This window comes from Passer montanus, unplaced genomic scaffold, assembly GCF_014805655.1.
Source record: "Passer montanus isolate IOZ18808 unplaced genomic scaffold, ASM1480565v1 scaffold73, whole genome shotgun sequence".
Lineage (NCBI taxonomy): Eukaryota > Metazoa > Chordata > Aves > Passeriformes > Passeridae > Passer > Passer montanus.
In genome coordinates, this window is record NW_024372481.1 from 1,597,099 (window position 1) to 1,611,555 (window position 14,457).

At 49.0% G+C, this 14,457-nt stretch overlaps 1 protein-coding gene across 6 annotated transcripts; it reads left to right on the forward strand.

Moving 5' to 3' along the window:
- Positions 1-592: 592 nt before the first annotated feature.
- On the forward strand, positions 593-14,005 carry UBAC1 (UBA domain containing 1). 6 transcript variants are annotated; one of them, XM_039730782.1, is made up of 10 exons: positions 593-929; positions 5,130-5,250; positions 5,478-5,551; positions 6,220-6,327; positions 6,872-6,974; positions 7,627-7,735; positions 8,906-9,137; positions 10,321-10,407; positions 11,070-11,208; positions 13,256-14,005. In XM_039730782.1, the coding sequence occupies exons 1-10, from the start codon at positions 792-794 to the stop codon at positions 13,369-13,371; spliced, it is 1,227 nt and encodes a 408-aa protein (XP_039586716.1). In that variant the 5' UTR covers positions 593-791; the 3' UTR covers positions 13,372-14,005. The 6 variants fall into 6 exon arrangements, with proteins under 6 accessions (XP_039586716.1, XP_039586714.1, XP_039586711.1 ...); XM_039730780.1 differs by having other exon boundaries at positions 695-929; positions 6,857-6,974; XM_039730777.1 differs by lacking the exon at positions 593-929 and adding an exon at positions 1,159-1,553 and having other exon boundaries at positions 6,857-6,974.
- The last annotated feature ends 452 nt before the right edge of the window (positions 14,006-14,457 follow it).

Genomic DNA, 14,457 nt, shown 5'->3' on the forward strand with positions numbered 1-14,457 from the left:
ATTAACAGTTTTAATAATAAAATATAAAAAGAAATCAGCCCCGCCGGCCGGGCATTGGGTCCCACAGGGAGCGGGCCGGGAAGCGGCGGCCCGCGGGCCCCCTCTAACGGCCCGCCGCGGAACACCCGCTGCCCCCGGCAGCTCCATCCCGCCCCGCTCGGACAGCAGCACGGCCCCGGTGCCTGCCGGTGTCCCCGGAGTGTCCGCGACCCCTCAGCCCTGCCCGGGCCGCCTCAGGGAGCCCCGAGCCCCGCGGGGCGGAACTACAACTCCCGGCATGCCCCGGGCGGCGCCGCAGTCCCAGCGCGCACCGGGACACGGGGGGACCGCGATCCCACAATGCATCGGGGCAACTCCATGTTAACTGCGGCGCAGCGGAGCCGTTGATCAACGGTCTCCAACGTCATTAAACGTCATTAAGTGTCATTAATAATTTATTGGAGGTTTATTAAAGATTTATTAGAGAAAACCTTAACTGCCCGCCCAGCGGCGTGAAGGGGAGGGTGGTTCTACGCCCTCACTTCCGGAGAAGCCCACCCGGGTAGAACTACACCTCCCAGCATGCCCCCGCGCCGCGCAGCATTTCCGTTTCCGGCCGCGGCGGGAGCGCCGCCGTGTCCCCGGAGGGACGGCGGGGCCCGGGCGGTGCCAGCGGCGGTGACAGCGGGCACGGCCGCGCCGGGCACAGCCAGCGCCGCGCTCCCCGCGCCGGGGTCACCTTCATGGGCGGGCGGGAGCGCGCGGCGCTGCCCGCGGCCTGCTGAGGCGGCGGCGAGGCGGCGGGAGGAGCGATGTTCGTGCAGGAGGAGAAGATCTTTGCGGGGAAGGTGCTGAGGCTCCATGTGTGCACCATGGAGGGCGCCGAGTGGCTGGAGGAGGTGCCCGAGGACACCACGGTGGAGAAGCTCAAGGAGCGGTGCCTGAAGCACGTAAGGAGCGGGAGCGGCACCGGGAGCGGCACCGGGAGCGGCACCGGGAGCGGCACCGGGAGCGGCACCGGGAGCGGCACCGGGAGCGGCACCGGGAGCGGCACCGGGAGCGGCGGGGATGGGGCTGCGAATCAGCGGAACGAGCGGAGTGAACAGTCCTGGGCAAAGGGAAACTGCCCCGTGAGGAAAACTGGTTTTTGTAACGCCCCCAAAGGCTTTGCAAAGCGGGGAATGCGCGGTGCTCCGAGTCCGGCCTTGCCGCGCCGCCGCTCCCCCGCGCCGGCCGGGGTCACCTTCATGGGCGGGCGGGAGCGCGCGGCGCTGCCCGCGGCCTGCTGAGGCGGCGGCGAGGCGGCGGGAGGAGCGATGTTCGTGCAGGAGGAGAAGATCTTTGCGGGGAAGGTGCTGAGGCTCCATGTGTGCACCATGGAGGGCGCCGAGTGGCTGGAGGAGGTGCCCGAGGACACCACGGTGGAGAAGCTCAAGGAGCGGTGCCTGAAGCACGTAAGGAGCGGGAGCGGCACCGGGAGCGGCACCGGGAGCGGCACCGGGAGCGGCGGGGATGGGGCTGCGAATCAGCGGAACGAGCGGAGTGAACAGTCCTGGGCAAAGGGAAACTGCCCCGTGAGGAAAACTGGTTTTTGTAACGCCCCCAAAGGCTTTGCAAAGCGGGGAATGCGCGGTGCTCCGTGTCCGGCCTTGCCGCGGCTGCTCCCCCCGCGCCGCCTGGAGCTGCCCCGCCTGGAAGTAAAACCCCTCTTTGGGGAGTTTTGGTGTTGGTGAAGGGGGGTTTGGGCGGAGATCGCTTGGGAACGTTTGGTTCCACACTTTGGCGGTGTTCTGCAGCAGTGTCAGATTCCCCTGCTGTGGGAGCTGGGCTCCAGCCTGGATTGTTTGTGTCTGAACACAGGAGGAGGGCAGGGACTGAGGAGGAGAAAATGCCTGTTCTGTTAAGCTCTGAGGTGTTTTTTGGGACAGCTCAGGTGTTTTTTGGGGGAGATCCAAGCTCTTCTCACACTCTCCCCATACTTTTTAAGTTCCCAGAGGGTCCCTGTGGAAGGGAGAAGGTGCCCAGGGAGCTGTGGGAGCAGCCAAGCTCTTCTCACACTCTCCCCATGCCTAAAACACTTTTTAAGTTCCCAGAGGGTCCCTGTGGAAGGGAGAAGGTGCCCAGGGAGCTGTGGGAGCAGGGAGGGAGCTCAGCCTGGTGCCCCCAGAGCCCCGGGCTGGCTGGGGCTGTGCTGAGTGACAGCAGCAGCGTGGCACTGGCAGCGTGGCCAGGAGCCCAGCCTGGCTGGCAGCTGCAGCCCTGAGCTCTGCCTTCCCTCCTGAGGGGTGTGCAGCCCCAGCCCCTCCCTCTGCCAGCACTAAAGCACGGTCATGTGAGTCATTAATTCACCAAATCACGTTTAATGTGATTCACTAATTCACCAAATCACGTTCAGTGTGATTCACTAATTCACATTTACTGGGGGGTTTGCCTTTAAAGTCTTGCAAAGGTTTTTTTTAACATAAAACCTGTGCAATAGAAGATCCCTGTAATTTGTAACCACTCAACATCCCTTTGAAGGGTTAAATTTTTATTTCCTGGGTGAAATAAAGGTGCCCAGGAACCTTTCCAGTACCTGAAGGAAACAGGGAGAGAGGGATGGAGTTGTACAGGACAAGGGGGAATGGCTGCACACTGGCAGGGAGCAGGTGTGGGCACAGTTTGATAGCTCAGGGTGATATTTGATGTCAATCTCTGCTGCTTTGTGCAAAAATCCATCCTGGGCTGGATTGCCATAACCATCATGGATAATAAACAGTTTTGTGGAGGGGTAAAATAGACCTGGAGGAATCATGGCTCCTGAATCTTGATAACACCTTGAGGTAATTTCTGCAGGCAGCTGCTCCAAGAGACATTCCTGAGCGTCTCTGACATTTGGAATCTTTCAGGAAGCAGAGGGAGATGTTTGTGGCAGGTTGCAGCTGGGGAAGTGGCCACTTTTCCCTCCATAACCTTCAGATGCTGGCTGATCTCTGAAGTGCCACTCTTGATGTCTTTATCTCTCCCAAATTTGGTGGTTTGGGCTCTTTTGTTAGACAAAGAAATAAATCTCTCCCACTGGTTTTTCTCCTTACCTGTAATATTTGTTTAAACAGATGGTTTAAACCACCCAGGTTTAATGGGAGGGAGTGTCAGGGCTATTTTCAAATATTTCTGTTATTAAAAGCAAACAAAAAAAAACTTTCTTTTTTTTTAATATATTTTAAAACAAACAAAGCCTTGTGGTTTACCAGGATCCCAAGCTTTGCAAGAGGGGTTTGGCATCACCAGGGCTCAGGATTTCAGCAGTTGCTCAGGCACCTGTGACAAATGTTTGTGCCCTGCCAGGCAGAGCAGCCTGCTGGGAACTCCAGAATTAAAAATCAAAGGTGACAAAGAGTAAAGGCACTGCTGGTCAGGTGTTTTTTCTATTTCCAGGGCATTTAAAGTGTGAAGATAAGCCAGATGTTTCACTCAGCAGCCTCTTGGGGTCTGTGGTGCCCTGTTAGTCTCTGCAGTTGTTACTAAAATGGTTGGAAGAACAGGAAATAAGAATTGACTTGAATTTTTTTTTGCTTAAACCCTCGCCTGATTAGTTTTATGATTAATTACTGCCCACATTTATTATGTGATTGTCCCCACATATTTTTTATATGTGCTGGGGGAAGTGGAATAGGTCTGTCCACCCCAAAGCAGCTCCCAGCTCCTCTTAGCTCAGGATCTGTCCCAGGCATGTCCTGAGCTGCTTTGCAGAGATGTTCCACTGATGTCCCCAGGCATTTTGGGCCCCTTATCAGCTCCATCACAGGAGCTGCTCCCAGCTCTTAATGTGTTTTTGGCCCTGCTTCAGCACTTCTTGGGCTGGAAGCTTCTGTTAGACAAAGCAGCACTCAGATATTCTCAGCTCAATCTCAGGCAGGCATCAGAGCCAGGTTCAGGTGAGGGGCTGGCATCCCTGTTGGAAAAACAACAGGGAGCTGAGTTTCCTTCAGCTGCAGGCAGCAGGAAGGGTGGTGGTGGATAAAAAGGCTCCTTTGCAGGAGGCTGGTGATGAGCAGCACCAAAATTAGGGATTTTCAGTGGGATTTCTGGGAATGGCTCTGTGGCACGAGGGGTGGACACTCTCTCCTGCAGACGTGGTGGAAGTGGCTTGCTAGAAACATTTGGAAGTGGCACCAAAAGCTGTTTGCTGTGGGCAGAGCAGGCAAGGTCAGTGTGGAGTGTCCTGTTTTGTGGTGAGAACAGCAGCAGCAATTTCAGGTTGTTATTTCTAATCTTGCCTTTCTGGAATTGCAAGCACTTTGCTTTCTTTTTTGCATTCAGACAAATTGGAAGCCTCTAGATGCACTGAGGGAATAATGTTCCTGAAATCTTTCACTGTGCATCTGGAGCCACTCTGGTGTGAGGAGGAGGCAGCTCAAGGCCTGTGTGAGCACTCTTTTTTTAGGATTTGAACTGATTTCCTGGTGAATTAATTGACAGGCAATTCAGAATTGCAATAAGAGAATGAGCACCAAAAAAAAATCCATTGTATTCTGATTATTTATGGTTGGGAGGAAGAGCTGTGAGTGGAACTTTAGTTCAGCCCTTTCAGCAGGAACCCAGGTTAGGGCTCCAGCAGCCAAATCTCTTGATTTCAACTTGAAACAAGGTGCAGAAACTGCCCAGCTTAAGGTCAGAGAAACCAAAATCACCTTGGCAGTGCCTTGTTTACTGAGAGAGTAAATAATAATTATGGGGTGAGGCAGGGAGTCTGCCCTGTCTGGACACTCCAAATGAGGACATGCATCATTCCAGCCTTCCCTCCTGTAAAACACTGCTGCTCTTGGTAGATTTGCATTTTTACTTTGTGAAACCAGTTTCTGAGGGACCTCAGTGACCAGAATTAACATGGCAGTGGGTCCTGGAGCATCCTTGCTTTGCTCCAAATCTCCAGCACTTCCAGAGTTTAGCGTGAGAGAAATGTCCTGAGAAAGCACAAATCCACCCACACAGGCACAAATCAAACCTCATTTTCTTCAATAAAATGCTTTATGTGCACTGACCTCTGGCTTAAGCTCTTGAGAAGCCAGGAAATGATGCAGAGTTTTTATGTGGAGGATCCTGAGTGCCAAGTGCAGGAGGAGCCTCCTGCCTGTCCTCTGATCTGCAGTGTTTGTTGTCTCCTGCAGTGTCTTCCTGGGAGCTTGGAGGATCCCAAAACTGTGACACATCACAAGCTGATCCATGCTACTTCTGAGAAGGTGCTGACAGACACAAAAACAGTGTTGGAGGAGAACATTCAGGACAGAGGTGAGTTAGTCTGGGTTTGAATTTTATCAGTCTGGAAGGAGGAGTTTGGGTTTCACCTGGCACATTCCAAACGTTTTCAAGATTTTCTCTCTGCTTTGACATAGGAAGCTAAATAAATGGAACTAACACAGAATTCACCTCCAGGAACAGTTGAATTTGAGGGGTGTCTTGCAGAGCTGCTCTCCCAGAGTCTCTAACCTGTGGCAGTGTCCCTCTCTCTCTCACAGATGTGTTGCTGCTGGTCAAGAAGCGCGCGCCGACGCTGCTCCCCAAGATGTCAGATGTGGTTGCAGAGGAGAAAGTGAGTCTGAAACACTTTGGGTTAACTGCTTTATTGATGGTGTGGGGAAGGGTTACTGTGATGTGCTCACCTTGGAGAGGCAGATGCTGCCAGTTCAGTTCTACAGGAACTGCTTCTTATTTCTTCCAGACTCAGAGGAAGCTGATTTTGCATTTTTAACTGTCATTCTGAGAACATTTGCCTTAAAATAAGACACACAGATACACTCAGTGAAAATGTTACAGATTTGATCTTTGAGCAAATGTCTAATAACTAAAATACAGTTCAGCAAGTGCCTTAGTTTGTTATAAAAACACAAAGAAATATGTTGGCTTGCTGTCAGGTTGCCTTCTGCCACCTTCTAACCAGCCTCTGGAGCTGGAATGTTGCCCTTGACTGTTTTATTGGAGTTGTTCCTGAGGGTTGATGCACATTGATGTATCACATAAACTCTGAGGCCTCCAAGTTCTCTGGGATACATCACTGTCCCTCTCAGTGCTGGAATTTCCCTGCCTGTTTAGGTGTAAGGACTGAAAGTGGGGCAGCTCTGTAATTGCAGGATGACACTGGAGCTGTTAGTCCATGGCATCACAAGTGACAGAGCACTGCTTGGTGTCTTGGGGAGGAATATGAAACTCTGTGCTGTGCCTAATGGGTTCTGAAAGCTGCTCCTGTTCCCTTCCCTGCAGAGGAAGCAGGAGCAGAAGGCTCCTGACAAGGATGCCATCCTCAAAGCCACTGCCAACCTGCCCGCCCGCAGCGCGGACCGCAGCGTGACCCACCACAACATGAGGGATGTGAGTGCTGCACCCACAGCCAAACAGGCTGCTTTCCTATTTATTTATCAATATTTTTAATCCACTTCTCTTTTTTCCTATAAGAGAAATTTAGATGTCCGTAATGTGTATTAAATAGCTTAAGGTTTAGACACGTGGTAATAAAATACCGTCCTAAATTATGATTTTAAAAGTTTTGTTTGTGCCTGGAAAAAGCTTCAGAGCATATTCAAGATCTGGAAAATGTGAAGTAACGGGGTTTTATTTCTTCAGTCTTAAATAATTCAGGGTTTCCTGTGGTTTATTTCCTTTCCTTGACCACTGCCCATGGGGTGTGGTAGAAATAAAAGGACCTTTCTGCCCAGGAGCTTTTGCTTCCATGTAACACTTCACAGGAAGGTCCCAGACCTCCTGAGAGACTAAACAATGAAAATAAAGCCCTAATAAAGCAACTTTGTATAGAGAGGGCCAGGCTGCTGCTGTGTTACTAACAATAGATACATTAAGATTCACTGATGGCTGCTAACTTCCTGTCTAAATGCTTTGACAGTTTCCTTTCTTGCAGTTCCAGACAGAGCTCCGGAAGATTTTAGTGTCTCTCATAGAAGTTGCACAGAAATTGCTAGCACTGAACCCTGATGCAGTTGAACTATTTAAGAAGGCAAATGGTATGAACATATCTTTAGAGTTGTTGGTTCAATCCTGGGAATTTGTTTTTGGAGCATAGCAATGGGCTCAGAGTGAAGTTCAGACACTGATGTGGCAGCAAAGCTGCTGAAAACTTTGTGGCAAAAGTTTCACCTTGTGGATAAAAATCATGGATATAAAAGGTCCCTTTGGGATGGGTGAGAAGTTCCATTTAAAAATTGTTGGTAGGGATGGTAAAGAATAATTGAAAATTCACAAGGATGTAGTAAAATGAGGAGAAATGTGGCTGTTGATCAGGTTGGCAGGAGATGCTCATCCTTGAGATCTGCTACAGCCAGATCCAACTTAATTTGTAGAGAAATGCTTTATAGATCTTCAGTGAATCTCATCTATTTAATTGTGTGGAAATCCCATGGTCATATGAGAGTTAGTGGCCTTTTGTTTGATATCTTGACCACATCTGGACAAAGTCTTTGTCCTGGAAGAATCAATCTGAGCCGGAGCGAGCTGAGTGCAGCAAATTACATGATGAGGTGGCAAACTGGGGGCAGAAACAAAAGCAGGGATGGGAGAGAGAATGGGGCTTGAACTTAACACATGCCTTTCCATTGACACAGGGCTTTATGTGAGGCTGGAACGAATCTGAGCTCTGTTTTCTTTGTGTGTGTGCAGCCATGCTGGATGAGGACGAGGAGGACAGGGTGGACGAGATCGCGCTGCGCCAGCTCACCGAGATGGGCTTCCCAGAGAGCAGAGCTGTCAAAGCCCTCAGGCTGAACCAGTGAGTGTCCAGCACTGCCTGGCACTTTAACCCACGTCTGCTTTAACACACATTTGCATCTTTTTGGTCTCCTTATGTGAGTCACCTCGGTGGAGGTTGGAGAAAGCCTGAACTCCAAGAAGTGCTGCCTCAGGCACAGCGCAGGTGGCACAAGGAAGGGGGAGCAGGGCTGGATGTGCTCTGCAAGGTCTGGGGGTCACAGGACTGCCAGGCCCTTGTGATACTGTTTGATAGTTTCCAAGGATCAAACTCACATTTTCTTCAGCTTTCAAGTCTGATTTTACAGAGGAAAGGGCAAACTTTGCCCATCCACACTGTAGAAATATACGTTGTGCTGATCTTTAAAAAATTCCAGGAATATTGTGAAGTCCAGAGAGCAACTGCAGTGAAGTAGGAGGTTATGTAGTTCTTCTCATGCCCCAAGAACAGCCAGCTGACTGCCTCACTCCTCAGGGGCGTTTGTTAGGCCATTCTTGAAAAATTTTGGTGATAGAGTCCACAACATATTGCAGTCACTTTTTGGGTATCTCAGGAAGACTTTCTGCCCTGCTGTCCTGCAGCTTTCATGCTGTAACAGAAAAGCCAAATAGGCAAAGGCTTTCCTTCCATGGATGGGCAATAATTCCTGTGTGTCAAATGGGATTGCACACTCCTTGCATTGTTGTTATCTTGCCTTTTTCCATTCTACCTGTTGGGGAGAGGGGTTTGGGAGCTCTGAGGATCCCTTAGCTGGAGCAGTGACACTGCACAGCAAGTGCTGGTGCCACACTGTGGTTTTGTACTCCCCTCTCCCTGAGGAGCAGAGCCCTTGGCACCTGAGGTGTGACTCCAGTGCAAATTTGGAACGTGCTTTGTTGGCACTTCTGTCCACAGCTGCAAACAGCCCCTGCTTCTTTGGGAAGCACAGCAGGTGCTGCAGAGTGAGGTGACCCCCTCAGAAATGCCTTTCAAAATCTGGGTTGCAGCTCCAAGCTGGACTTGGAGCCTCTCTTTTCCCAGATTCAGAGATGATTGTGAATGCCCAGAGAACTGAGGTGTTTTGTTTGCTCCAAAACTTTCTTTATGAGCTCTCAGGTGCTAATTAACCTGCAGGTGCATCCAGCATGGGAGTCAGTGAGCGTGGCTGCCTCATCCAGAGCGTTCCTCATCTCTGTGTCCCGTGTTTTCCAGCATGTCCGTCACCCAGGCCATGGAGTGGTTGATAGAACACGCCGATGACCCTTCTGTGGATGCTCCTCTGCCAGGTTCTGCTGCTGCAGAAGCCCCAGCTGAAGGTGCTGCCTCCTCTGCTGAGGCAGCTGCGGGTCCCAGCTCGGAGGAGGGCGGGGAGGAGGCCAAGGATGAGCTGACTGAAATCTTCAAGAAGATCCGCAGGAAAAGAGAATTCCGTCCAGACCCACGGGTGGGTGCTGTCCCCTGTGGGCTCGTGGGATTGGCAGGGATTTCATGGGCACCACAAAATCCAGATGTTGAGTTAATGAATGAAATGGGTCCTCTGGGTAGATGGGTGTTGTGCTGGCTTGGCAGTATTTCAGTGGAGGTGTTGTAGGAGTGTTTAAATTCAGGGATTTTGCCTCAGGGATAGCAGGATCTGCAGGAAAGGTGCTGTTACTTCTGCACCTAGAAACTCTGAGGGGACTGACATGAGCTCCAGACCCCTGGCACTGCTGTTATCACTGCAGCCTGGGAAGGAAGGGTGGCAGGACAGGAGCAGATCCTTTGGCTTTAGAAAAGGCTGGATGGGGTCAGAAAACCCTGGGGTGGTGCAAAGTGTCCCTGCTCCTGTCAGGGAGTTGGGACTGGGTGATCTCTAAGGTCCCTTCCAACCCAAACCATTCCATGATTCTGTGGAAAGGACAGAAGAACATGATTGCTTTAGGGAACAAGGCAAAGCACCAGCAGCAGATTGAAGTCTTGCAGCAAGGACAGAAGTTGCCCTTTCTTCAGAACACAGCATTACCTGCAGTGGGAATGTGTTGTTCTCCCACTGGGAGCACACCAGGAGGGGCTCTGTGACATCTGGCACCTTGGGTTTACAACTGGCTGTTATGACATTTGGGTTAAGAGCTGCAGACGTGTTTGATGGCCTGGCTGCAATTTCTAAACAATGAAACATTCTGGTGCCATTATCTGGGTATGTTTGTCTGAATACATCACACTCACCAGCAGTGTAACACAGCTGGGAAGTGAAATTAAATGGGGTGAATAGAATCACAAATGCACATCAAGGCTGATCTCTCAGTGAGATGTGAACAGGAGCTTTGTGACAGGAGAGGAGCTCCAAAATGAGGGTTTTTTCCTCATTTTCCTTCTCTTTTCTACCCCAGGTACACTTGCATTCAGCTTCCAGTGTTGAGGGTAGGAACTCCCTTCACTCCTAAGATTTTTTTCTTCTTCCATAATAAAGACACTTTTGGTATAGAATATTTGAAAACTTTGTTAATAAAATTACTGAGTGCTCTGCATGTGGAAATAATGAGGGGGTTTTACCTCACATAAAGCTGTGCACAGAAGGTGAAGGGATATGATTGCTCTCATTTCTGATCCAAATATAAGATTTATTAAGCTGTGGGCTTCTGCTCTAGGCTGTCATTGCCCTGATGGAGATGGGATTTGATGAAAAGGAAGTGGTGGATGCTCTCAGAGTGAACAACAACCAGCAAAATGCAGCTGTGAGTACAACATCCTTCCTGCTCAAGGGTCTGTCCCACTGATGCTTCTCTTCCTTGGGCTGGATCATGTTTTGATCTGTCAGAAAGTCAACCCCTGCTGAAAATGCAGGAGCACAAATTCTGTGCCTCCTTGAAACTGGATGCACAACTGGAATGACTGCAAAGGGTCTGGACTCCTCAGAGGCTGAGGCTGGGTTGTCAAAAAGCCTTTGAGAAACTTCCTCACCACAGTCTGAGATTGTGCTGTCATGGGGAAGGAGAAGGTATTCCCAAAATAACTGATTTGGGACAGGAATCAATGATCCAGGATAGATTCAACCATGCAAGTGTGTAAATTACCATTTGGAAGCAATGCTTCCACAGTTTCTGGAATCAGAAAACAGGAAGTTTTTCCAAGATTGATTAGTCCCCTGCTATATATGAAGGTGAATTTTGTGGACACACTGACAGCCAGGGAAGCCTCTCTTCAGTATCCAGTGCTGGCTGCTGTTGGAGAGAGGATATTGGCTTGGATGGTACAAGTGAATGTGTGAAAAGAAATGTACAGCTCAGGCTTTAACTGGGAGAGGGAAAAGTATTTTTAAAATGCCACATTAGCAAAACTTTTGAGTAGAGACACTTTGGTTCTAATGAAATCTGATGTGCCTGCTGATTTCTTTCAGTGTGAGTGGCTGCTGGGAGACAGAAAACCTTCTCCAGAGGACTTAGATAAGGGCATTGACACCAACAGCCCTCTCTTCCAAGCCATCTTAGAAAACCCAGTGGTACAATTAGGGCTCACCAACCCTAAAACTCTACTAGGTAAGTCCTGTGTGGGTTCCTGCTGGATTTGCCAGGAAATCCAGGCAGAGATGATGAGAGCTCCTTTTGGGGGATAGGGGCAGCTCTGGAGCTGTTGCTCACTTGCAGCAGCTCTGCTGTTTGTTTGCTTCATCCTGCAGCCCAGCTGAGCCCAGAGCAGGCCTTGGGGCTGTCCCAGGAATGGCTGTAATTCCCCAGGATTACACTTGCTGAACTCAGAACTTGAATAGCTGCTGGCTGCAGTGCTTTGTGGATTTAGGAGACCTTTTGTGTGCTCCCTGTGGCCACGAGGGGAAAAATCAGGAATGTCTGTCTAGAACTCTGATTATTTTACAGAAAAAACAAAGCTGTCTCCAGCTGTGCAGCTCCCTGTGTGTGGGGCCTGATCACTGGAACTTGTGGAAAAATATTCAAACAAGAAGGTTGAGCTGAGGCTTTGCTTATCAAAATGGAGATAAAATGGGAAAACATCCTTCCCCTTGCTTGAGTTTGAGCTCTGTGGTAAAGTCTGTGTGCTCAGGGTCAGAAAGGCTGTGGGCACAGTGTGTGCCCAGCTGAGGAGACTGACAGAGCCTCAAATCCCTGAGGAATTGCTCTTTTTGACAACACAGAACAATGACTGCCTCTGTCATGTAGATATAAAAAGTTTTGCATTTAATCTTTGGCCTCAAAACTTATTTAAAGTCATGCTTTTAAATAAAGGCTATGTGCACAGCTCATTCAAGAGAGCCTTTAAAAATACTACTTTAAATGTAATTAGGAGAGTTTGCAAGCCTTTAAATAATTCAAGAGCAGAACCTTCCCACTCTTGATTTCTGAACAAATGGTCTCTTCATTTCCAACAGGGGTTCCACACTGCAGCTCAGAATATAAATAGAAAATGAAATGCCATTATAGGAGCTCATGGAGCTTGGATGAACATCAGAGAATACATTCCTAATGATACATCTGCAAATTGCTTATGTCACAGGTTTTAATAATGAGGGTTTGCATTTAATGAGCTCCTTACAGAATATCGATAAATCTTCAGTTTTAAGCCTGTGAGTCTGTGTAAAAGAAAATAGTTCAAGTGCTGAAAGGGGAGATCTGGATTTTATTTTGGGCTTTCCTGGAGGCAAGTTGCATGACCTTGAGCAAGGTATTAATGAGGGGCCTTTCAGAGGTGCTGGGCACTTCCAGCTCCCACTGATGGCACTTGAGCTTTGTGCACTGACACTCCTGGGAAAATGAACCCTGACCTTGGGCCAGGCTCTTACAACACTGACATTTTGGTGACTGTGCAGCTGCTTCTTTTGTCCCATTCTGTGATGACTGGCTCCAAATGTCCAGGAGCCCAGCTCAGTGGCTGTCAAAGGGCTTAAATCAGTGCCAGGCCCATTCCTCTGCCAGGTTGGCAGCTCAGCCCTTGCAGTGGCTGCCTGGTTCCTTCAGCATGAGTAGAAGAGTCAAAACTAGAAGCAGGCAAAGAAAACGACAGAAAGGCAAACAAACAGCAAAGCTTATTGTAAAGACAGCAGCGCTTATTGTAAAGACAGATTATTGTAAAGACAGAATATTAAATATTTGGACCACTTAGCACAGGGAACAGGCAAGGGGTGACTGTGCTTTCCATGAACTGTCTTGGTTAAGTACCAGGGAGGAAAAGGATATTGGTGCAAGAAATCCAGGCTGGGATGTGGGAAAAGCTTTGGTCAGAGGAGTGGAGCTCCAGGAGAGTGTTCAGGAAGGGATAAATTTCATGGCGTGATCCTGGAGACCAAGACCTGGACACATCTGTTAAAGCTTTACCTTTTCAGCCTCATGTCCTTGAGGTTTTGTGGGCTGGCCTGTAATCCAGGCTGAGTATTTAATCACTGTGTGCAGAGAGTTCAGTGCTGAGAAGGGAGGAAAGCACAAAGCCTGGAGCATCATCCCAGGCTGGGGACCCAACGTGTATCCCCGGCGTTCCTGGGCACTGCCTTTGATCTGTGGCTATTTCTCCCTGTCCTGCTGTTGAAACCTCCCAAACACTGAAGGACTAACTGTTGCAATCCCTATTTCTTGGCAGCCTTCGAGGATATGCTTGAAAACCCCTTGAACAGCACTCAGTGGATGAACGATCCCGAGACGGGGCCGGTGATGTTACAGATCTCCCGAATCTTCCAGACACTGAACCGCACGTAGAGGGAGCTGCCAGTGCACTGTGCCACCTCCCCCTGCCCCTCACTGCCCCCCACCTCCTCAGGAGGCTGCCTGGATGGTTGGGAAGGGGTGGAGGGAAGGGAGGGAAGGGGGAGATCCTGGCTCGAGGGGTCTCTCGCACGAGAGCTTTCGTAGTTACGGCCAACAGGAGTGAGTTGCCTTGTGGATTTAGTGTTAGTGGGAGAGGTTTGAGGATTTGTTCATGTTTTCAGGTATTAGGTTTAAAATAAAGTATATATATTAAAAAAAAAATAGGAAAAAGGTTTTGTGAAAACACTTAAGAATCTGATTGTTGGAAAGAAATATTGCTCGTTCAAAAGGCCTGTGACAGTTTTCTGGCCAGTTTTGCTAGGATCTGGCTGGTGTTTACAAAAGGTCACTGACCACTAGCATAGGATATTAATCATCTCCATACAGTATTAATTTATAGCTCTTATCAAATTGCAAAACTGCTTTTAAAAAAAAAATAAATTGATTCTTAGGAAATGTTTTTTAAAAGCCCAAATCTTGGGAGAGCAAGCACATTTCTATCCAAGCTTGTTCATCTGGCATTCTAATTTAAGCAGAATCATTCAGAGATGGAATTCTAATAAATAGCATTACTTTTTCCTATTTATTTGCTGCGTTAGTGTTGTTGCAGTCCCACTGGGGTTGTACTTGCAGGAGGTTCTCTGTCAGGTACCAGAAAGGTGCAGGATCTCTTTCACCACAGAATTCACCACATCAAGACTTGAATTCCCAAGTGGCTGCAATTCCTAAGCTCACACTCTGCCATATCCCATTGCAAGGAGGGATATGTTCACATAGTGGTTTTTTTTCCCATTTTTTGTGCACAGTTTTGGCAAGGGGCTTGTGGGGGTTTTATTCTGTTTACAAAAACAAAAGCAGCTGTATTGCATGGGGGGGTTTGCTGGGGTTCTGTAAAGCAGCAGAACCACACAGGTTTTTATCTTGTTTAAGGTATTTAAAGCACGCTTGAAATTGCTATCTTTGAGTTAGAAGTGGGTTTTTCTTTATACTTATTTTTACCATGGTCATACCAAGAATGTCAGGCTGGATCTTTCCTAT